This window comes from Physcomitrium patens, chromosome 1 (assembly GCF_059467195.1).
Source record: "Physcomitrium patens ecotype Gransden chromosome 1, ASM5946719v1, whole genome shotgun sequence".
NCBI classification, from domain to species: Eukaryota; Viridiplantae; Streptophyta; class Bryopsida; order Funariales; family Funariaceae; genus Physcomitrium; species Physcomitrium patens.
In genome coordinates, this window is record NC_143410.1 from 20,684,018 (window position 1) to 20,708,059 (window position 24,042).

At 35.9% G+C, this 24,042-nt stretch overlaps 3 protein-coding genes across 5 annotated transcripts; all 3 read right to left on the reverse strand.

Moving 5' to 3' along the window:
* Positions 1–622: 622 nt before the first annotated feature.
* LOC112279437 (uncharacterized) lies at positions 623–3,435 on the reverse strand. Of its 2 annotated transcripts, none has more exons than XM_073536302.2 (8): positions 2,732–3,435; positions 2,293–2,365; positions 2,037–2,120; positions 1,734–1,773; positions 1,441–1,509; positions 1,227–1,301; positions 1,014–1,048; positions 623–867 (listed from the first exon to the last, which is right to left on the reverse strand). In XM_073536302.2, the coding sequence occupies exons 3-8, from the start codon at positions 2,048–2,050 to the stop codon at positions 738–740; spliced, it is 363 nt and encodes a 120-aa protein (XP_073392403.1). In that variant the 5' UTR covers positions 2,051–2,120; positions 2,293–2,365; positions 2,732–3,435; the 3' UTR covers positions 623–737. The 2 variants fall into 2 exon arrangements, with proteins under 2 accessions (XP_073392403.1, XP_024369633.1); XM_024513865.3 differs by having other exon boundaries at positions 2,293–2,370.
* A 108-nt stretch (positions 3,436–3,543) lies between these two features.
* Positions 3,544–6,091, reverse strand: LOC149989930 (uncharacterized). The gene is made up of 4 exons (XM_090248347.1): positions 6,083–6,091; positions 5,730–5,873; positions 5,133–5,615; positions 3,544–5,019 (listed from the first exon to the last, which is right to left on the reverse strand). The coding sequence occupies exons 1-4, from the start codon at positions 6,089–6,091 to the stop codon at positions 3,940–3,942; spliced, it is 1,716 nt and encodes a 571-aa protein (XP_090104473.1). The 3' UTR covers positions 3,544–3,939.
* LOC112279430 (uncharacterized) lies at positions 5,645–8,237 on the reverse strand. 2 transcript variants are annotated; one of them, XM_090252991.1, is made up of 7 exons: positions 7,821–8,237; positions 7,408–7,616; positions 7,042–7,213; positions 6,713–6,884; positions 6,532–6,578; positions 6,030–6,252; positions 5,645–5,798 (listed from the first exon to the last, which is right to left on the reverse strand). In XM_090252991.1, the coding sequence occupies exons 1-6, from the start codon at positions 7,970–7,972 to the stop codon at positions 6,096–6,098; spliced, it is 909 nt and encodes a 302-aa protein (XP_090109117.1). In that variant the 5' UTR covers positions 7,973–8,237; the 3' UTR covers positions 5,645–5,798; positions 6,030–6,095. The 2 variants fall into 2 exon arrangements, with proteins under 2 accessions (XP_090109117.1, XP_090109116.1); XM_090252990.1 differs by having other exon boundaries at positions 5,645–5,873; positions 7,821–8,236.
* Positions 8,238–24,042: the final 15,805 nt, after the last annotated feature.

The following is a 24,042-nucleotide window of genomic DNA, read 5'->3' on the forward strand; positions in this document are numbered from 1 at the left end:
CGGAGCCTGATGTATAGTGTGCACAGCAAGGCGTGGTCCACGTAATCTAAAACACAATTTTTTTGCAGAAGGGCGTCATCAGTGTATAAGCTGAGCTAGTTCTTCCCTCAAAATACAACTATTTTATTTTCGATATGTTTTTTTGTTCAAGGTATGCTGATTTGCTGCATCTCACTTGTTGCGTAATTCTATAGTTCCCTGAAAAGCCAGCTCATTTGCCGCTAAAATAATAGCTGGGACAGTGAACGGTATGCACTTGGGAGCAGTCGAAACCTTCGGTGTAACGTAGATGGCTATTTCGATGCCCTTGCAATGGACATCACATGAATGTTCTAGAATACTTTTTTTCTTTTTGTGTTTCACAACTGAATAGAGACGCTATGTTGGTCGCACAAAGCATGTGGTGAAAGAGTGTGGACACGTAACAAACTGGCCTAGAATCAGCTAGAGAACGATGGTTCGATTGCGTTGTCTAGACCGTTCTAACATTCGGGTGAAAACAAACTGAGCGCAAAAGCCAACCAGATACATGCAAGACACATGCAGAGTAGTCAAATCCGTGACTGTTTTTGGAGTGACGTGATTTGATCTAACGTCGTGGGAAGCAGTGGACTGTAACTCGTGAACGCAAAGAAAAAGATGAACAGTGTATCTTCGTGCGATCATTACAATGGCATGAGCCTGCCGCATAGACACTAGTTAGTACGAGTCCCTCGCATACAGGTTTCTGAAGGTCGCTAGCGATCCTTGCCGAAGCCCATGCAGACATGGGTGGCCATCATGTTACCCCTACGCCATGTTTCTGCCAGTCGCCCCACCAGCGGTAGCTTCACCGTGTTTCGATTCCACAATGGGTTCTTGTCCCACCTGCACAGGAAGGTTTTCGTTCTTGTCAGATTCACCTTAACCTTACTAGAGTGTGATTTAGGAAGTGAGTTTCCAACATGACGAGATCATTTGCACATGGAAGAGGCTGATGAGGATCAGATCGGGTTGCGTGTGCATTCACTTACAGGTCCTCATGCCTCACTACTTTTCCTCCTTCAACCTGCCAAACATGATCATCTGGGATAAGGAAGTGTGGTTCGGACGGAAAATAAACTGAGGCAATCTATACACATTCGAAAACTAACACCCTGTTGGACTTGAAATGCATGTGCACGATTGGCATCTCGGATTCAAATTGTGAGCAAAACATGCATAGAACTTTAGAGAAGCTCACTAACCTGAAGTTTTATGAGTGAGCGCATTTCGATATGCTTGGACATGACCTTGTAATGCTGCAAGTTATGGAGCCGGATCTGCCATTGCCACGACACAGCAGTTATTTATAGCAGCACAAAACGTGTGGATGCCGGTGATCAGGCTCCACGTAAAAGATTGAGGCTACACGTGGTAAAGAAATTGATGAAATGGTGCATCAAGACATGAGAATAGTACCTCTCCCGAAGTAGGAGTCTTTTCTTCCTCCTCTACTGTATACTCCACGATTCTGCCTTCCTTGAAAACCTGCAAGCTTTCTTCACTAGTCAGTTTCTACATGAGCAAATATCCTCAACTTCACAGGCTGTCGAGCTCATGAGTTTCTCAAGAAAGGGCTATGAGCTGTAAAACTGAACACCACGCTGCAGTTTCTCAACCATTTGTTTCATACAATTCAACAAGATAGACGGATGATGACGATGCTTCGAAGCTTAAACGGATGGGTCAACAGCATTAAAGGGTAAAATTACCTTGGGAATAGCGTAGAAAGCAGACTTGATCTGCGCCACACTGCATACCAACCATGTCGACCAGGATATTAGAATTGCTATGAACGTTCAATCTGAAAAATGGCGTTCCTGTTTGAACATTTGCAATAGCAGTGCACAAAGTGGAAGGTTCGGAAATTATTAATTGAATGCAAAGCTCTGAAAGATCGTAAGCAACTACTATCCACTCAAGGTTTTATTCACGGTCAGTGTGAAAGAATGGAAAGAATGATCATACGAGACTCTTTCATAAGGCATGACAACAGGGTTTGAGCATCAGATTACCCGTGAGCTTGCATTAGGGGATCCTCGAAAGTTGCATTCGGAGCGTATATATCAAAGTCAGCTGCTGTTGCTGTGCAATTGTACCTGTTACATCGCACAAATGATGCAAAGCAAGGAAATTCTAACCATCAGAAACAGAAAGCCTAAGTTATTCCAATACCTTCATATTCTCCTCACTTACGGACACAGCAGCTATCTGGCATGTGAATCTGTCTGAAACAACTCTCTTATCTAGGAAAAAGGGGGTGTTGCTCACAGGTTATGTGTGGAATGATGTTCGTAGCAAGACGCCCCAGCTGCTTATTTTTGTCTACACTGTCCATCCCAGTCTTTCCTGCGCGTCTCGTTTCAGTATTCCGACCTCGATGACAATGGAGAAGAAACAGAATTGAAATCTAAGCAAATTGGTGTTTATTTACATTACGCATCAAGTAAACTGCGGGATTGAACCGCAAAGCAACAAGCTCATGTGGTTAATATCCGCTAATAAATCTGCCTTCATGTTCATGGAAATATGGCAAGCCGTCAAGTCCGGTTTCTCTAATGAGTACCGAGCTTCTAGTAAGATTGGGCAGTCTAGCAGGCTAGTCTGACAAATGCTAAGACGTTTAACACTGTAGTTCACCGCCACAAGAAAGCATGCGAGCAACTCCAGTAGGCATCGGATTGCTGAAAAACATGCTCAAGAAACTCACCCATATTGGAATCGACCATTGCTAGCTCTTCCCTGCCGAAGCACAACAACAATGAGTCTGCTGCACTTGCACTGACCTTCAATACCTTCAGTCCACAGACCTTGAAAACCTAATACTGCAGCAAAGTCAACGACCCTTGAAGCAAAACCTCTAAAGTTCTCGCATATGAACCGCTGCACCTTTAAAGACAACCAGTCTCCTGATCAACTGATTTCGAACTCTCTCGAGAAAAAACTTGACGGCAAAGCTGGTCATCTTCAAATACAGAGACTTCATATACACAGTTTCATGCTTTATGTTTATTTTGCAAGCTTTACAACCACCTCATAGGTAGTACACATTCGAGTCATTGCGATTCAGATTGAGACCTCCTCGCTGGGCGCCAAGGAGAAGGGGCCAAGTGGAGCGAAGAAGAGGAAGCTTGTGTGGCGCTACCAGGGCTCGACAGCTTGGAATCCACCTTTTTCGTCAATCTCGTGATGGTCACAGCCTCGTTCTGACAGCTATCCATGTGGCTATGGCCTCAATCACTGAAAGTGCTTCGCGTCTAGTCTCGAAACTCTACCATTCTGTTTTGCTCTCTGAACCTCTTTACATCCCTGCGATCGATGCTATTTAAATGCAGCATCGCTGCGATGGCTTACTCGGCAATCTGCTAACTCAAATTCTGAACAGGAAGCAGCACAAGTTCTTAACACTTTCCTTTGCGATACACACGATGGGATCCGCACAGCAGATAAAGGAGCACATCGGCATCTCAAATTAAATGTGCAACTCTAACTGGTGGGACATCACACGCAATGAGAAGAATAAAGCGGTAATGTAAAATTTTAAAATTTTTAATTCGTAATAACGTTTCCCTAATATATAGGAGCTTCCACGATATGATAGGTTGAGATTCAACTATAAAATTACAATCAAGAGGAGAAACTAATGGAAGTCGGAGCCTATCAATAACAAATTCGATACTTTTTTCCTTTCATCATCGTGGACCAGGATCGAGAGTAAAATTTGATGCTGCAATTCGTGCAAGTTCTGGCATTAGTAAAGGAGCCAGTAGTATCGAGCTGCTTCAACAATCATCTCAGTTGATTGGTAGAGTCATAGCTTTCCTCAGACAGAATTTCCTCCCGCTCCGCCCAGAGATTTAAAGCGTGGTCCAACTTTGACACCACTTCTTTCATTTTAGGTCGTTGTTGGTTCTCAGGCTAAGTGCACGTCAGTGCAAGTTTCATGACATCCACCAACACACCAACACCATATTCCGGTGTTTCAAGGGTTTTATCCAGGACCTTGTCTAGAGCCTCCTTTTCCTCAAAACATCTCGCCCAGTCTTTGATGTTTCTGTTCTCTACCACCACCCCCTTGCCACTAATCAACTGCATGAGCACAATGCCGAAGCTGTACACATCGCTGGCGCGAGTAACTTGCCCGCTGGAGGTGAAGTTCGGGTCTACGTATCCGATCGTTCCATAAGCTTGGCTTGCCAGCAGGAATGAATCCTTGTCGTTTTTAATCCAAAGGGAGAGCCTAAAATCCGAGATGTGAGCCTGCAATTCACGCTTCAGCAAGATATTAGCAGTTTTGATATCCCCATGGAATGTCTTCTGCGCTGCACCTTCGTGCAAATACTGCAGTCCCATCGAAGCTCCCAAACCGATCTTCAGTTTCATCTCCCAGTTGAGCTTTGTTCGAGTTGAATCTTTGAGCAACAAGTCATAGAGCGATCCATTCTCCATATAATCGTAAATAAGAATTGTCTCCTGCTTGCAATAACCCAACAACCGCACGAGATGTGTGTGATTCAGCTTGGAGAGAAACTCCAGCTCCGTGGAAAATGTATCCAGTTCGACTTGCTTGAGGTCTTTTTTGGGCTTCTTGATCGCAACTGGAGTACCGTCCGGGAGTTTACCTTTAAAGATCACGCCGTGGGCACCGACGCCGATAACGTTATAGCTTCTCCAGTTATTCATTGCAGCAGCAAGCTGCTTCTGTGTGTACTCTTTCACAGATTGACTCTCCCAACCTTTAGAATTCGCTGATGGGGACCTCCATGCAAGTAGTAGGAATAGGGCAAAAGCCACCATAACTATAATTCCCACCCCGACTCCAATCCCGGCAATTAAAGCTGGTGACAGGGAGCTCTTTCGGTTGATTACTTTTGGAGAACAAACTCCAGAGCAGTTGCAAAAACGTTGCTCGAAACTGAGGCCGCTCTTGTCGGTATTCAGGCACAATGCATCTGACAATGCACCTGGTTCATTGCACTGATTTGCCTTCAACGCAAACTGTCAAAATTCAAGCCTTCGTGATTCAGATACTTGCCTTAGAGATCAAAATGAGGTTAGCGGAATCTGTTACAAGAATATGTAATTAAATGAGGGTCAGAAAAAGGAGTTACATTGCAGGGAAGTTGGGGCTGCCCTTTTACAAGCGGTTCCGTAAGGGCATGTGGTAATAACACTGATGTGAGTTCAGATGTGTCAATAGATTTTAGCTCGTTGAGAAGAACGTCAATGCCGGCTACTCCGATGAGTGTGTAGTTGTCAGCAAAAGCTGGATATACCACTGTGATCACATTCCCCAGGCTTCCACTGTCATTATAAGGCTTGGTCCAATACGGCCTGTCGTTGAGTGCAGTTAGCCAGAGCCTTGCTACTATACCGAAATAGGACCGGAGTGTCCAAAGAGGGTTTTTGACTGCGTTCGTTATCTGTTCGTAAGTCCCATTGCAGTAACAGGATAGTTCCTTTAACTGAGTCTCAACTGGAGAATTTCGGCCGAAATTGTAAATCTGAACCAAGGAATTGATCGAGCGAATGGAGACAAAAGTTTCTGTTGAATTTACAGGCATAATTTGGCCGTCGGTGATTGTCAGTATGACCTGTCGTTACAACATGGCATTCAGCAACCTTAAGAAACGGGAACCAAAAATTTGAATTGCCTTGGAAAATGGTGCACAAATTATGTTCGAAGCTACTGATTCTGAAGATCATACCCTAAGCACGGGAGTGTTCTCAAACGTTTGATTCGCCTTTACGAACCCACTTGTCAGATTGGAGTCTCCCTGCGAAATATCAAATGTTACGTTGCCTTGGAGCGCAGATTTCAGCAGTGCCAAGTTGTTAGAAGCAACAGTGATCTGCGAAACATGCAAGCAATCCATGTAGAAACTGAAGAGCCAAGGCATTTTAAGTAAGTGCATTACGAAAAGAATGAAAAGCAGAGTTTCTCTGGAAGGCTGACATGTCATAATCGCGGGCTCTTGGATAAACTTAATGTCAAAGTGGATACTTACAGGGGAGAGGACGGCACTTGCCCCTGATTTATTGAAAGTGATGACGGTTACACGATCGCCATACGCTTAAGTGTCCAGAAGCTCGACCACAAGAGCCACGGACACGTCCAATTTGCTTTGGTTTAAGGGGACCAACAGGTCGCCAGGAAGTTTATCACCCATGGAATTCCCAACGTCAAGAAGCACAATCACATCCTTCTCCACTGCAGTCACTCCCATGAACCTGTATCGTGAAAGCAAGGTTTTCCATCCAATATACATGAACTACGACTTAGTCTGTTACGCATTCACAGTAATAACTTCGTGCGAAAACAATCGCTACTACAGGAATTTCACAAGGACAATAAATTCGAAAATTTCTTGCTAAATAACTTGCAAATGAAATTTTTGATTATCAGAATGTCAGGACCGAAAGAAACATTCAAATAATCATTGCATCACAATGTAGCTCTTCTGCATTATAATCTTTTCCCAAAGGCGGAGAAACATCTATGCTACTTACCATGGACGCTTTCGTGGTTCAAAATTGCATTTTTCCAGGGGTACATCCTGCAGCACGAGATATCTTTCAAAAAGAATTGGAAGAATAAACTAGTTTTTTCAATCATGGGATTAAGTTTCAGGACATTTTTAAACATTACAAAAAAAAAAACGATTTCGTACAGGGGGATGTGAAGACATACTAGACCCGGAAAAGATCGCTGGACGCCTTCCACAGAAGCGAAGTAAGCCCAAGATGTTAGATTCAGTCTATTGTGAGTCGATGAGATGTTTTTGAAAATGGTGTCCAGATTCCTTTGAGAGCAAATGGTGGTATTAGCTTCAGCTGTTAGATCATCTGAACCCGTCGGAATCCTACACATTACACTCAATCGCCATGGATAAATTCAAGAGCGGACACTTTCGGAACCTCACATAACAAGCAGTCAGATTCAATGATTCTTCGGAGAGATAGAAATGACCATTTAATGGAGCAAATTAGTCCTGTTGGTGTTCTTGACTGGAGTCATACCTGATGAAGCTCTTCGCGAATGAGACGCGAATTATCTGACACCCCAGATTGCCATCCTCATTGTAACAGTTAGTGTTATTGGCAACGCTTACGCACTTGTAGCCCTCTTCATCGTCTTGCACTGGGAGACAAGATTGCCTGGAGCAGTTACCTTTACATGACGCCACCAGTTCTGCAAAAATGATAAACACAAGATTTCAAGAGCATGCTGAAGAACCTGTAGTGTTACTTTTCAAATTCACAGGCTCAGCCATCGCAAACCTCTCGAATTGTAGCTTGTCTTCATACAAAATGCACATCCTAAAACATCCAAGGCATAATTACTAATCGGCACATATTGAAGGAGATAAATGTGAGCATGCTTACCACAAGAGCGATTGAAGTTATCCTCAGAATTACGTGCAATCAGCAAAACCTGACTTTCAACAATTTCCACGTAATTGAGAGTCGCATTTCCTTTTTCGGCATGGCAAGCACTAAAGAGGGTTGCCAGCACGGTGAGAACGTACAGTACTCTCCCCATCAAAAAGTGACTATTCTGTCTGCTGATTTGGGTTCTGATCAAGCACGGGTGCCTGAAACAAACAGAGAGAAAACTTATAAGTTGAGCTAAGAAGAACATTAGAAGTTGTATCGATGAGGCAATATAGAACGGAGAGCTTGACAAGTATAGTTCCAGGGAACTCAACCATCCCTTCACTGAGAATTTAAAACCTCGTAGAAGAATGCTCCTCAGGCACCCATCACGACACCGGAAAAGCTCAAGCGCAGTCACTCACACACATGCAGGATCTGAGCCACGAGGATTTGTCTGCACCAGCGCGGGAGGTCTACGAGGAAAGCGACAGGCCCAGCTGAGAGGAGATGGGACAGAATGATTCAGGGTCAACATGGAGTTCCCAGACCCACACAACAGGCTCTCCGCCAACATCAGGTTTTCAATAAAATAGAAACATTATTGCTGCGTCGCAGCTGATCGCAAAGTCAAAAGCATAGCCAAATTAGGAGGTTGGGAGCGACAACTAGCACCACCGAAACCCTGTGCGAGGGGTAATTTGGGCGGCATGGTGGCGAGGTAGTGAGCAACGTAGAGTAGACGGCAGTGTAAGAAGCAGCAAACACACTGCGAAAGAGCGGCACGGCATCATGTTGAATCCAGTTCCTACAAGTTTGACATCGTTGTGAAAATGATCATGAGGCTGATAATAAAAATAATAAGAAGATGAGTAAATAGGGTTTTGGGGGGCTAGACCTGTCGATCCACTGGTGAACTTAATGCGTTGCTTCGGCTGACGCTTCCGTCGAGATTCTCGGAAAGAGGGAAGATTTGTTTACTTCAAGATGAAGCAAAATGAAGCAAAATGAACTGTACTATTATGATGTGATTCTTAAAAGGTGTCGGAAGAGTGGGGGAGATAATAGAGGTATCAAAATGGATTTGAAGAAACTGTTTTTAAAAAGGTTGTTATTAAGGTGAATTTTAAGTGATTAAAAAAACCAAGGTTTGTTTCTTCGTCTTTTTTGCTTTTTCGGGGAATTGTTGTACATTGGTTGTTTCAATAATTATAATAATGATAAAAACCGATAACTATTTGAGTTGTTCATCAGTTGTTTTAAGAAAACTTATAATGGGGTTTTGGAAAACTTATAATGTAATTTTGGTTAAGATGTCAATAGAACCCAATCTATAAAAAGGGAATTGGATCACATATTATTTTTCAGATTATATTCCCTTGACTCATTCTTCTTCTCCAATATCATGTTTTGTACATTAAAGGCTACATCTTTCATTGACAAACATGCTCTTGTCTATTAATATAATGTAGGATTAAAAAATTATGGATACAAAAATCATTTAGCATTTACAACTTCAACAACTTTTTTTTAATAAGGTTCACTAAAATACAATAATTAGCTACTGTAGTTGCACTACCATTGTTTTTCGCCCACTCCCATTTTCTGATTTTCCTTGCACCGAACTGCTTTGAATTTGTTCTCATCAGCATTGGATCTGAGTTTGTTCTCAGCCTTACTACATATATTTTTTTCTTCTCTGCTCTCCTTTGCCACCCCACAGTAGTTCTGTTCTTTGGTGCTTAATTCTCTCATTCAGCTTTTCCGCTCTTCGACACCCTTCTTCGTCTAGTCTCAGAGTTGTCTTCCCTTTGTATCATTATTGCCACACTAAATTTCTTCTTCGCCAAACACCCTCTTTAGTGCTCACACCACTGCACCACAATTTCTTTTAGCGATTTGGGTACACTCTTAACACACTACACGTTGGTACTATGCTGATTGCTCTCACTCTTGTAGCTAATTGTCTCCCCTCTTCATTGATATTGGCTCAATCACATCTCGTAAACATTCCTTTGCTACACTCTCACTAAACTCCGATCACACACTACGTGCACCCCACTTAGACTGCTGATTATGTTCTTTATTCACCCACTCTTGATTGATTGATTGCACCCTACAGAACTATCATAGATCTTCTCCGTTGCTAATTATACACCCCTCCCACTGCTGCGTTCTTATTAGTTGCTCACCGGTCAATATCCAATGTTTGAATACTAATTTCTGCTGGTATCTTGTCAAGAACCTTTTTTCATATTACAAAACCCCATTATAAATTTTCTTAAAACATATTTCATCTGTACTTACACAAAAAAAACTTATAATATAAAAAATTTACAAAAAAAACTACTACTTAATGGTAGGCCATATATTGCAAATTACTATTTTCTAAACTAACATTATTTATATAATAAAAAAATTAATTTTTAATCATTTTATATTATAAATCCTATTTCTATTAAAAAATATTAAAATAAAGAGTGTCATGGAACAAATATTATTAAGAAAATTAAGAAAGTATCTTTTCAATGTATCAAAAAATACGTATCTATATATATATATATATATATATATATAATTATCACCACTATTAAAATTAACTAATCAAGAAGATACAAAAATATGTATATTTTTTTCAATGTATCAAAAAATACGTATTAAAATAATCCGGGGCCCAAACCAAGTGCGGCACTTTTTTGCACAATTCCGGCACCCCAAGGAATTGGACGCCGCACCTGCCGCAGTAGCATATTTTTCCTTCATCGAATACAGAGTCTGAAGCAACCAAGCTCTTTGCATCTTCTCGCTCGCCTTTCCTGGAATCTAGGACATGGTTTGTAAAAATTTATTATCCTGGATGTTGAAAAACTCATCAACAGTGAACAAGTTTGTTGTGAAACGATACAAGAGGCAAGATCTGATGCGGTGAATTCACGTACTCATTTGCACGATTCTTTCAAAATCTCCCAAACTCTTCGCAGAACCGATCGATGCGGTCGAGCTAGAAGTCTCGAGGCTGTTCGTACTCTAGTTCCCGCATTTCTGCCTCAAGTTCTTCTTGGCCATTGTTATGGCAGTGGTACTCAAAAAAATCCAACCTGAAATACAACTTGTGATTGAAACACTCAATCCAACTGCACAACAATCTGTGAGGATAACCTCCTTTGCACGGCAATGGCAGCTTGGGGTCCAACTCACCGAGACTGTAGACGCCATGTTAAAGACCATTACTAAACTGTGACAATACCTCACAATCCCAGCAATAATTCTCCAGATAGTGCTTGTTCTCACTGTCACGACCCATTAAATGGACTTCAGACATTGTGATTCACATTCTTCGCAAGATTAATCAGCCTTAACTTGGTTTGTTGACAATCAAAGAGCATGTCTGGAAGCTACAAAAATGCGGTCACAAAGTCGTTTTCGATAGTATCAAGCCTAGCAGCTCGGCAGTTGATCTGACGATGTATGATGTGGTTCACACATGGATTATTGCTCTACCTCGTAGTGTGTCCAGCACATCTCATTGCTATCTTCTTAGTAGACAAAAGGAAGTTTTAGTTGATGCAGTATCTACAAGGCTCTCTCACGTTGCAAGGTAGCAGGTCAAACTAACGGGTAGCGACTTAGAGTAACAAGGATGAAATGACCTCTTTAGATGTCAAGGATTCATGGCTTTTTCTAGTAAGGAGGGTACAAAGAAGAACGTGTCTATCTGATAACAAAGGCAAGATGAATGCAATGCATAAGAAACCATACTGGGTTCAAGTTGGAATTCCAAACTCTCCAGCGACGAATGATGTAATCCAGCGACTCTTTGCTGCTGTGAAGCGATTTGCTCTCGACAAAATTCTTTGCTTCGAGAAGCTAGACGTCTTCTTTTTTTATCATGTGCTTCAGAGATACACAGATTCGTGGCATTAAAGAATGCAAATTGCATTTATCAAACTACTCAAAAGGTCACGAATGGGTTTCTTTGTTCCTGTAAAAAAGGAGTCTCTTCTCATTGAAACCGAATCGTGACAGTTTGAGTGGTTGCTTTCGCAACACGTTTTGATCACTATTCTACCAGATTGCCCTCCGACCAACCTACACAATTTCAGTGTGCGTACACCGTGAAGAAACACCAAACACTATTTGTGATCAAGGTGTTCAAAAGATCCCAAAGCCGTTGGCGACCTCACTGTTGACAGGCCTGCCACAGATAATTGACAATCACGAAAACAATAGCAAAATGCTCATCTGGCGTAGTGATCACTGAGGCCCACTGCCTACGATGCCTGCAACGAATGCAAATCTACTGTCTGTTAGTGCAAGTTTATTGATGGTACAAAACATCCAAGTGCATGGATTTGAAGATTACTGCGGACAAGAGTCATAGCTGAGCATACAGCGATGTATTCACAGCTGCTAGATACCACTTTGCATACATGCATGTTATCCCAACTCCTTCCTCGCTCTCTTGCTGGCCTTGGCACACTACATGACGAAGAGAGAATTGGATTCATTAAGAACATTCTGTGTGCCATATGTCCAGAAAACTTCACTGTTTTCTAAGTGAATTAGATATGTCAAGAGGTCTCAATATTGATTGTTATGTTTCTACAAGTCCTTTGTGATTTAGTTCTTAAAAAAGCGGAGACTCACGAGATGGGATTCCAGGTTCTAGCAATCTTCTAGCAACCTCGAAGATGGCAGGGTCTTGGGTAGTCACCACCTACGAGCCATTTGCAATGCCAATGAGGAGTTACTTCAACTGGTTCATGCGGAAAAGCAAGAAAGAAGAACTTGAGGCAGAAATGCGGGAACTAGAGTACGAACAGCCTTGAGACTTCCAGCTCGACCGCATCGATCGGTTCTGCGAAGAGTTTGGGAGATTTTGAAAGAATCGTGCAAATGAGTACGTGAATTCACCGCATCAGATCTTGCCTCTTGTATCGTATCACAACAAACTTGTTCACTGTTGATGAGTTTTTCAACGTCCGGGATCATAAATTTTTACAAACCATGTCATAGATTCCAGGAATGTGAGCGAGAAGATGCAAAGAGCTTGGTTGCTTCAGACTCTGTATTTGATGAAGGAAAAATTTGCTACTGCGGCACCTGAGTGTGGCTTGGTTTGTGCCCTGTATTCACCTAAAACAAGAGTGTGTTTTATACCTTATCAAGTTCAAGTACAAATTTGCAATTATCAATATAGGGGTATTCTTGATATTTGAACATATTTCAGGGATATGTATGATATTTCCCCTAGTTTTTATTTCCATTATCCATATGTCTATTGTAAGAATATAAAAGAAAGACTATTTATGATTTTTTTATCTGAGAAAAATCTAAAGATATAGAATTATAGAACCAAAATTGTGATTAATTTTTATTTTATGTCAAAAAATTGAAATCATTTTTTTTTGAAATATATATATATATATATATATATATATATAATTTTTCACTCACTTTAATATTATCACAAATAACAAGACTATGTCTATGACATGATTATATCTCCTTTTTCCGTAACCAAGTTAAATCAACAAGATTGATTTGGATCAAATCTGCCTGTAATGTTATCACCTTGTATATCATAAATTTTTGTGAGTGCCACCAATGGCTCCGTTGATTACATTCACTCAATTCTCCCTTCTTTTCTTTTTTCCTAATTTTTTAACTAAGTTTTTAATTTTAAATGTTAACGTTGTAATATAGTGAGAGCCAAGCTTTACTCCTGTCGAATCTGCCCTGTGACTTGTTTTTGAGAGGTCTCAAGTTTTTGTGAAGTTGCCCTCGAGATTTTCAAAATTGAGGAGGACGAAACTGATAGCCACGATCGGGCTTAGAAAACAATTGGAAACGCTATCCTCGTCTGGAGTCAACATTACGAGTGGCATCGGCAGGTGTGATTAAAAACTGCCGGAGATTGAATGCTGAGTAGGGCTATGCCATTGTTGTGAAAATCGTCACCAAGGAGAGTGAGATACACATGGGCAATTTGGGAAAGCGGAGTCTGTTCTGCGAACTCGGAAGATGGAGAGGAGGCGAGCCATTGCGGAACAGCCAGCTAGAGTTGATTCTTGATTGCGATCAGCGAGTTCGATTGGTCCTTGAGTTGTGCACATGCGCACGGTTAAAGCTCTGATACTGGGTGGTTTATTTCTCGTGTGACGTGGTGGGGCGGTGGATTCGGTAGTATGTGAGCAGTTAGGTTGATGCGCATGGCGTGGTTATCAATCGGCTTGTAAATTGGGGTGAGACTAAGGCGGTGTCTGGAAACAATGAAGGCTGCATCAAGGTGTGGGATCAAACGACATAATATGTGTTGCAAAACCTTCGAAACTAATGAGGAATTTGTGACGGGACTTCGTTGCATTGCCGCAGGAGGGTTATGTATGCTCAGCCTCCGTTTGCTGCTCTTGGATCCTCAACTAGAAAAATTTCGCGGTGTCTTCGAAGGGTTTTGCAAAGTTGGTGGGTTTGAGTTGCTGTGATCAGTGACGAAGCCAACAAAGCACAAGTCTTAATCGATGCAGTACCTGACACTGACGCAGCGGAAAGAAGGGAAATGCAGAGAAGTACATTCGGCACAACAGGGGGCTAAGAGGAACTTTGATTTTAGTAGAGCCGTTGCTGGGTCGCAAACCTGAATGTAACCTCAATCATCTTGTGAAAGAGGTGAATCCTCCTTACATTGACGTAATTCACGATCCTGACGATCCACCAACAGTTCACTTGTTCGATGATGACCTCGAGAAGGCGTTCAATGAACTTCACGGATTGATAAAGGATGCATCTGAGACCGATGGGGATGACAATGACACTGAGATAGCACAGCAAGATCCTGAAGGTGATCAAGAAGAACTCGGTGAAGAAATGCTTGGATATGTTCTCAGAGAAATGAGGATTTTCCAAAAGTTTTACAAGTCATCTGTGAAGAATGTGAAGTTGGATATCCAACAGATCGAAGCATGCAGATCTGCTGAGGTACCACTTGGCGAAGAGCAAAACGAGATTAGTCTGAAGGACGGCAGGACACCTGCAACATCACAGGAGATCGTGGATGTCGATTTTGAGTATTTTGATCCAAAGTCGAACGATCTTCATGGCATAGCTGCAGACATACCTGGAATGTCAGTGGTCTTACAGTTTGATATTGGCGCAGACAACTGCAGGTATCGCTGTGAAGGGCTGACGAGGATGGCAGTCATATTAAACATCTAATTGCTCATAACATTGCCCGCTATCAAAAATGCAGTTGCATGGAAGAGATACAGCCGCTGCAAATGCTGCGACGCTTCTTCGAAAAGTGAGGTAGTCTGCTTTTTTGGATATTCAAGACATAATCCCAGTACGGAGGTGCTGGAGAAGTTAATTTGGACATTTTGAGTTTGGCCACGATGACCAACTCACAAGGATTGAAGCTGACACGGATCGAGACAAATTCATGAAGCTGTGCGGTGACGGCTACTTGAATTCGACTGACTGGTAGTAGCGATCAGGCTCCTCTTTGATGTAGAGCCAAAGGAAAGGTTTTTAAACACCTTCAACTATTTAAACAAAAAAGTTTTAAGTAAAAAATTGCTCTTTAAGAAATGTTGATAAATATATATATATATATAATAATAGAATCATTTATGTTTCTTCATTATAATTAGATTTTTTATTTTTTATTTTTTAAAAAAAAAAATAGCTAAATTAAAAGAACTTTTGAATAAACTCATTTATGGTGGTATTTTTGTATTTATTATTTTTAGAATATAGGATCTTCGTCACATTCAAAGAAGTGCATTGTAAAAGGGCAATATATAACTATCTATGTGCAAATATTGGGATTATAAGATCTATTCTTATATTCCTCAACAATTGTCCTTGAGATTTGTTAATAGTCATTACAAATTCTATCTTTATTAGAAAATCTCTTCATTGCAATTCAAATGGAATCTTTGCAGATGATGGACATAATGTGATTCTTTGAAGGAAAACCAACCATCTATTATAATTTCTAGATAAAAGTCTTTCCTCAATAACTCAATCAATGAGCTATGTAATGATTAGATGTGATCCATCATAAAGTTCTTAACACAAAGCAATGTTCTATAATAATATAATAAGATATCTAACCTTTGGTTCTAAGCAAAAATATGGCAATCTAGATAGATTTAAGCTATTCAAATACTTAATTGGATAATAATTATCATTATTGGCACCATCTTCTATAGTTGCTATATCTATGCTAAAATAAATACATGAAACTCTACAAAATCTCTCCATTGCATGCTTCTTTAGATCAGTAACATCATAATTTTGTGCACATAAAATAGAAATGTCTATAAAATATTCTTTTCTAAATATCCCATCTTCATTCAATCTTGAATACATAGCTTGAATCAAATCATTTGATTTGGAACCTACTTTTATATATTTTAGAAGAATCATCTTACTTTTTAATGGATCTATAATTGTTTATTGATTTTTAATTTGCAAATGAAAACTATTCTTAGATATATTATACAAAAATATTATATCATAAAAAAACTCTAAAAAAAAATAATCTTATATAATGCATATCTTTAAGAGCTCTTGAGCAAAAAATTAATTCTCATCAAATACATCTTTTAAATGCATATTTTTGGTCAATTTGCACACTTTAATGTTAGATCAAATCTTAAATCATTTCAAAGAAGCATCAACATCTTTTTTCTTAAGTCTTGAATAACAATAGAAAGAATTTGCCAAAAATCTCTATTAAAAAACTTATTAGTATTATTTATATCTTAGAGAGTTCTATTAATTACCTTAGCACAATGGCATTATTGTATTAATATCTCATCTTAAATAATAAAAATTATCTTTTTTAGCTCATATATTTATGGTGTATTTTTTATAATATTGCAAAACAAACCTTCATAAAGATAGAACAAAAATTTAAACATAAAGTATGTAGTCCTTCTACCACTTAAAAGTTGTGCTGTAATTCTAAAGAATGAAATATATTAAATAATTTTTCCATCACTTTGACACTTCATTATCAATGTATTACATACAAATGTTTTTCTATTTCCTCTTGGTCTTTACAAAAAATATAGTTTTTTAAGATTATTATCTATTAAAGCAAAAATATTCAAATGTATAGTATATTGCTTATTATTCAACTTTAGCACATATTCTTCTATTATTTGTTTTAGCTCATTACAATCTTATGCCATATATTTTAGAAATATTTAATTTATAGCATTTTTATTTCAATTTTTTTCCACAATAGTATCAATAAAAAAATTGGTAGTATTTTGCTTGATTCTTAAAGAATTTTATCAAGAAAAAATAGTCCATAATCTGATATCTTTCTTTTTTTTGGTCTCTCAATTCCATAATTTTGAATCAATTAGTAATCTATATCGTAAAAAAAACTTTCTTTAAACTTGTTCCATAGCTCTTTTGAATGTTTAGGTCAACATTAAAGAAAAATAACAACAAACAATGTTCATAATTACTTTTTTATTTTCATTACAAAGGCTTTTTTTAAGCATTGTTTCTACTCTATGTCATCTTCCAACAATCCTATTCTTAAATATGCACTCTTAAAAGTTGGTTGTAAAATTCTATTTATATTGTGTAAATTTATAAATATGAATTATGTACCATCAATATAAAAAGCTAAAGATAAAATATTTTTTATTTAATAGAATCAACAAAATATATCCTTTTAATTGTAAATCTATATTATCTTATTGTCTACTTCTTTGACGTCTTGTTTTATACAAAATGCTAAAAAAATCTCTTGATATATATATATATATATATATATATATATATATAGCTAAGTAATCTCTATAAATTCACATATTTCAAAAAATATTGTCAAAGTTGTTTTTTGCGATTCTCCACAAGCTTAGATTTTTGTTGCATCATTATTTTAATTAATAATTATTTGATGTATTCCAAAAAGATGCAATGCTAATCAAACTATGTTTGAAACTTCTTCATATATTTTCATTCCAAACAAATGTCATACTGCCTACGAAGCTTTAATATATTATACATCAATATATTATCTCACTTCATCTTCCTTATTTCTAATCTATATTTTTGTACAATCAAGTTCTTTATACATATATGTATATACATATATATATATATATATATATATATATGAATATATGAATATTGTAAACTAAAATATAAAATTCAACATTGAAATAGTAGTGATATTTTTTGCTAAGAATAAAATTGAATAGAACAACATCTCAGTTATCTACAATAAAATTACCAATGTTGAAAGTTCTTCCATCATTCTTTCTATGATATTAGAAATAGCCATGACCATCCATTGATGTTACTTTTTGATATTTATTTGAATATTTTTTTTAGCATATTCTATCCTTCATACATAAAACTTATATATTTTGAAGTCCACATGGACCATGAACCATGCAAGTATTAATTGTCTCAAATAATAATGGATCTTCTTTTTAATACAAAAATTATGCATAAACAATCCTACAAACATTGGCTAATTTTTTTACTTTATTATTTAAAAATATATATATATATATATATATATATATATATAAGAAAATAACCTTGCTTCTAAAATTCAATAGTATGCATTTTTACAAGTGCATGTCTTAAAATATGATATATATAATTAACTTCAATCAATGCACAATGTTTAAATTCAAATATTCTTACTATCAAGTCGAAATAATTCTTAGAAAGAGTGCAATTGAGATTTTTGGCCACCATAGATTTGTAGTTATTATACCAAATATAATTTAATATTAAAAATATTGATTAATAGCCATAGAATCTTAAAAAAATCTCAAATATATTTCTTATACTTTTAAAATGAGACAATAAAAGAATTATCCTTCATCTTAAATTTCACATATTAATTTCCTAGTTTTCTATGTCTACAAAAATATTTTTCAAATCCTTGATGTACATCTACACATAACCTATTTTAATCCATATTAAAGTATCTCAATTAAATTTGCCATGTTATTAACCTAGCATCTTTAATAATTTCTTTTAGAAACTTTTTATCTTTTAAAATAGTATTATAGACATATATTTATTATGAGTGTTACCTAAGTAATATGAATAGATTGAAGTAGATGAAAATAGATTAATTTCATAATATCTTCTAATAAAGCTACTACAAGCTTCATAGATCATGTTTTGACTTTACATTTTTTTATAGTTGGTTAATAGATTAGATACTTGTTCAACAAATTAACCACCTACCATATGTATTGGTAGCTTTTGGAACAAGCTAACTATATCGCACTTATATAAAAAACTTGCATTACAAGTTAAGATATGTATTATGCAAAATCAACAAATTTTGGAAGTCTTATAGAATGTTGCTACGTAGCTCTTAGGTAGATAGTATATATAAAGACAAGAGTGAAGCTTTTTTCACTCTTGTCAATTCTTTTCTTGCTTCTATTTTAGTTTCAAGAAGTCTCTAGTTTTTTTATCTTTTTGTAATAGCCATTCTAATTTTCTTTTAATATATATACTTCTTTATTTCTATCTTATCATACTTCTTCAATAAAGTCTCATTTATTTATTTACTTTCATCAAGTTCTTTTTTTTGACAAATTGACAAGAATACACTTATAATATCAAAGCTTTGTCTTTTTTTGATTAAAAGTGGATTATCCTTTATTCTTCATAAAATATAAGCATATTAGAAGTTACAAATTACCTTCTTTTAAAGTGATATTATTTTAAGTATTTTTGGTGTTTTTAAATTTTATCTTTTATTTATCTTAAGCAATATTAAACATCTTTTTTTTTAAGTATTATTATAGAACAACTTATCAAAATAAAGAGTACAATGGGACAAATGCAAGAACAATTGACAAAGTTAATACTTGCGATGCATCAACTCAATTTACTATCACAAGAAAGAACAAGAATGACAAAAAGTAAAGATATAAATATAATACGAGCTATTTCAATATTTTTATGAAATTATATCTTTTTTTTATGATAGAATACCATTCAAGTACTAAAAAACCAAGAATTTCTTTACTTGAGAAGTTTAGTGGTATAAGATCAAAAATTCAAGGATTCATCAATCAAGTACAAGTGGAATTTCAAATTCAATCCTAAATCTATTCAACTGTAAGATCATAAGTTAGGTTTATTAGAATACTATTTTTAAATTATATGTTATCATGATTTTCATCTTTTTTTGAATAATGTGATCCAATATTAGATAATTTGGAAGCTCTCTTGGCAAAGTTTTAATCTATATATGAAAAAAATGATATAATTTATGTTATAATAAACAAGATCTATATTTTACAATATCTCTTCAATATATATTTTTAAAAGTAGAGGATATGAAAATTAATATGGTACATTTCAAACCTCTTATTAAGCAAGAAAAAACTTATCATGGTCAGAAAAGATTGTGTTTATATTCTAGAGAATCAAAGTATGCTACTCAATATTATCCAAAAAATTGATGTAATTATAAAGTGAGAAGTACAACTATCAAAGAAGATAGTATATTGAAAAACATATTTTTTTACTATAATAGCGATCGTGTGATTAGAATCTTATACAATACCTAATGAAGGTCTTATTTTTTCTTCAAAATTCTCTTCTTATTTTATAATAGATATTATTTTAGGACCTATAGATCATAAAGTCTTTACCTTACTAGATTTAGAAGCCTTAATTTCTTTTTTAAATGAAGAGTTTATTAAAAGATAAAACACATCTTTAATAAAAAAAAATAAAAATTATTCATATAAAAATCAAAAAAGGTCGTCTTTTGTCCTCTAAAGATATTATTTATGAAATATTTCTTCTAAAAGTAATAATTAATGGTCATAGTAACTTTATAGTATTTAATATCATTATATCTCTTTTTAATCTAGTCATTTTAGATTTATCGTGATTAAAAAAGTATAATTCTTGAATAGATTGGATTTTTCATAGTTTTGACTTTTCTAAATATTTAATTAAGAGTATAGTTAATTAAATAAAAAGTCATAAGTCTAATACAACCAAACTTGTATTTGTAGGTACAAGAGCTTTCTTGTGAGTTGCAATAAAATGATTATCTAGTGTCATTTATGCCACACTTATTTCTAATGGTAGAAAGACTTCAAATGGCATTCTTAGCTAATATCAAGATTTTCAAAATGTATTTGAGAAGAAGAATTCAGATACTTTTTTGACACATCATCCTTATGATTCTTCAATTGACCTTTAAAAAAAACTCAACTGCTATTTGGACCAATTTACAGTTTATCACAAAATAAATTGGCTAAATTCAGAGAGTATATTGAAAAGAATTTGGCTAAGAATTTTATACACCATTCCAAATCTCCAATAAGAACTTCAAATCATATTAATAATAAAATATGATTACTTTGTTATAATATTAAAACTATTTTTTTTTATAAAAAGTTGGATTATCATAAATTTGGACCATTTTTTATTTGTGAATAAGTTAATTTAGTCACTTATTAATTACATCTATTGAAGTCTATGAGAATCCATCTTATATTTCATGTATTTCTTTTGGAGCCATATGAGATAATGAATATTTTGAAAAGAAGACAAATACCAGCATCTCTTATAGAAGTGGATAATAATCAAGAATTTGAAGTAGAAGAAGTCTTAGACTCAAGGCGTTACTAAAATAGGTTAAAATATCTTATTTATTAGCGTAAATATGATATTAAAAAATGCACATAGAAGCCAATTAAAAATATTATAAATATAATAAAAAAAAATTGATGATTTTCATCAATAATATCTATTAAAATCAAATTGAAGGATAGTAAACCTTTCCTATAAAAAAATATAATTTAAAAAAGATTGAACTCTATTTTCTATCTTTATTTATAACTTCTATGTAATTATGGCATTAAGAAGATGAAATATCAACAACAAGCACATTCAATTCAAGAGCCATCATTTGTTGAGTTACCAAATGAGACATTGCAATTAGCACAAACTTCAAGTTGATGTAATAGAAATGAAGGCCTTCAAGAACAACATATCTTTTCTTCAATAAATGGTGAAATACAATGCATTTGATATCACAACTTAAAAAGAGAATCTTAATATTTGGTAATTTTATTAGAAGTAGGAATGATTCTTGATGGTATTACAAATGTTTTATTTGAAAGAAGTTATGAAAGTATCAACAATGATCAAATAACAAAGTGGTCTTTGCATCTAAGAATGAAATATTACCGATGGTTGAGAGGACCTATCAACTACCTTTGAAGGGAAAAAAGATTAGAATATGTAACAAATATAATTTGTGGCATCTTACACTTTGTCAACATATGATCATTGCTTCTCATAGAACTTGTCTCCAAAATGGAGAATAATATCATGGACATATATTTATTATAATTATTATTCAAGTAATATGAATAAATAGAAATAAATAAAATAGATTAATTTCATAGTATTTTTTAATAAAGCTTTCTAAAAGCTTTATAGACACTACTTTGATTTTACATGTATTTGTAATTAATTGATAGATTAGAAACTTAGTCAAAAAGTTAATCACGTGTCACATATATTAGTATTTTATGCAACAAGCTAACTATGTGGCACATGTATAGAAAATTTATTTTGTAAATTAAGATATGTGTTGTGCAAAGTCAATATGTTTTGGAGGTCCTATAGAATGTTGTCACATAGCTTTTACGTAGATAATATATATAGAGGCAAGAGTGAAGCCTTTGTTAGTCTTGTCAATTCTTTTCTTTGTTCTAGTTTAATTTCAAGAAGACTTTAATTTTCTTATCTTTTGGCAATAGTTGTTTTATTTTCCTTTTAATATATATACTTCTTTATTTCTATTTTGCCATACTGCTTTGAAAAAGTCTCACTTGTTTATTTTTTTTATCAAGTTCTTGTTGCTGACAAATAATTAAGTATTCAATATATTATAGAAATAATTAATATGAATAAAATTTTATCTAAGTAATACATGCAATTTGTAAATTTTTATGCTTATTTTTATTGGCATTCATATTTCTATGTGTCATTTCATTATGCCATCTAAGTTGACTGCATAGAAAACAAATAACATAGTGGAGTAGCAAATATATAGGATATTCTTTATAAATTTGTTACAATGCAATTCTTTTCCATCAAACAACTATATCTCTCATTCCTTCTACCTTTGTTCTATTATCTAGCATAACAACAACAATCTTATTAGAAGTTGGAAGATTATAATGTCTTCTATCAACATCTTTACTAAAATGAAGATGTATGTATATATCATCATTATTCTTTCTTATTTTTCTTGCTTTTGACAATATTTCATGAACATATTGATAAAGTCAAAAAAATATGTGATGTTCTTTCAAACATTCTTGAAGCTCTTACATTGTCTAAACTAACAAATTATTGTTACATTCCATCCTTGCTTCATACATAATATCAAGGTCATAAATGTAAAGTTATATCCTCTCTTTGAGGTCATTTTAGACTTTATATTTATATTTTATAAAATAATAATATTTTTAAAATTTTATGAACTGAATAATACAATCTTCTTGGATGCTGCAAAAATTGGATACATCCATCAAATCCCGTTCATATCAACTCAATCTAAAATTTTCAAATAATTCAAATTTGGACCAAAATTATCTTATTGTAGCAATTATATATATATATATATATATATATATATTCTCTCCTTCATCAAAAATTTCATAATCATGGAGAGGAATTAACATTTATGACTATATAGATGAGAAAATGTTTAGAACTTAACACAAAACATTTGAAGTCATTTCTGACTTGAACCCAAAGGAGAGGTTCATATTCGTGGAGGATACGCACGAATGCACAGGAAGCAGCACGAGTGGATGAAATCTGTACATCCAAAAACATCAGATGAATAGAAGCGTTTGTAATGCTTCCGTTGCGCAGAAGAAAAGGGACTCCGCGGCGGAGGCAGCGTCGGGGCTGCCAGCGCGTCAGCCTGCAGCCGCAACGCATTCGGATGTCTCGATGATTCGAAGATGCTCGCGTCCAACGAGGGTGGTGCGTGAGCTCGGACTGTAGCCCAATTAGGGCAATCGAGACGACACATGAGTTTCGTGCCGAAAAGTTGACGGAAGCTGGAAATAGAGGGCCCCGCGTAGCGGTAGCTCCGCGCTGGGTGCGAAGAGCGACAGCCTGGAGCCCCTTTCGAAGCAGTCCTGAAACGGTCATCCACGATCCGCCAGGCGCTTCTGTCGTTTGTGGGCACTTCGCAACTCGGGTCAGCCAAATATTTTGATGGTTGAAGTGTACAAAGATCGAGGTTTATGGATTTTTCATAAGAAAGGGAATCGGTCGGTGTAGGACAGCCTCGAGGCTTGGCTGCGTTTCCTCTACGATGATCAAGAGCTGCACCGGCAGTTCCTTCACAGCTGGAGGTTTGATGTGTCCAACAGAAGCTATTAGTAAGCATGTTTCACAACTTATGCGGTTGAGAACGCGGAACAGTTCGTTCGGGCCCTCGTCCCTGCTATTCAGAAGACTTTTGGTTCACGGAACAGGTTGAGAAGATTTCTATGTACAAACAGATGCAAATTGACTTGTGCATAGAAAGTGATCAATCATCATGACGTCACAATGACAGGGTTGGTAGTTGCGGAGATCCAGATA

Coding starts and splice junctions, on each gene's coding strand:
- LOC112279437 (XM_073536302.2), bottom strand. Junction 1,302..1,440: donor AGACTCCTACTTCGGGAGAG/GTACTATTCTCA, acceptor TGGCAATGGCAG/ATCCGGCTCCATAACTTGCA. Junction 1,049..1,226: donor GCTCACTCATAAAACTTCAG/GTTAGTGAGCTT, acceptor CATGTTTGGCAG/GTTGAAGGAGGAAAAGTAGT.
- LOC112279430 (XM_090252991.1), bottom strand. CDS start 7,972: ATGTTGGCGGAGAGCCTGTTGTGTGGGTCTGGGAACTCCATGTTGACC. Junction 6,885..7,041: donor TTCGCGAAGAGCTTCATCAG/GTATGACTCCAG, acceptor TGTAATGTGTAG/GATTCCGACGGGTTCAGATG. Junction 6,579..6,712: donor AGCGATCTTTTCCGGGTCTA/GTATGTCTTCAC, acceptor CTCGTGCTGCAG/GATGTACCCCTGGAAAAATG.
- LOC149989930 (XM_090248347.1), bottom strand. Junction 5,616..5,729: donor AGAACACTCCCGTGCTTAGG/GTATGATCTTCA, acceptor TTGTAACGACAG/GTCATACTGACAATCACCGA. Junction 5,020..5,132: donor AGCCCCAACTTCCCTGCAAT/GTAACTCCTTTT, acceptor GAATTTTGACAG/TTTGCGTTGAAGGCAAATCA.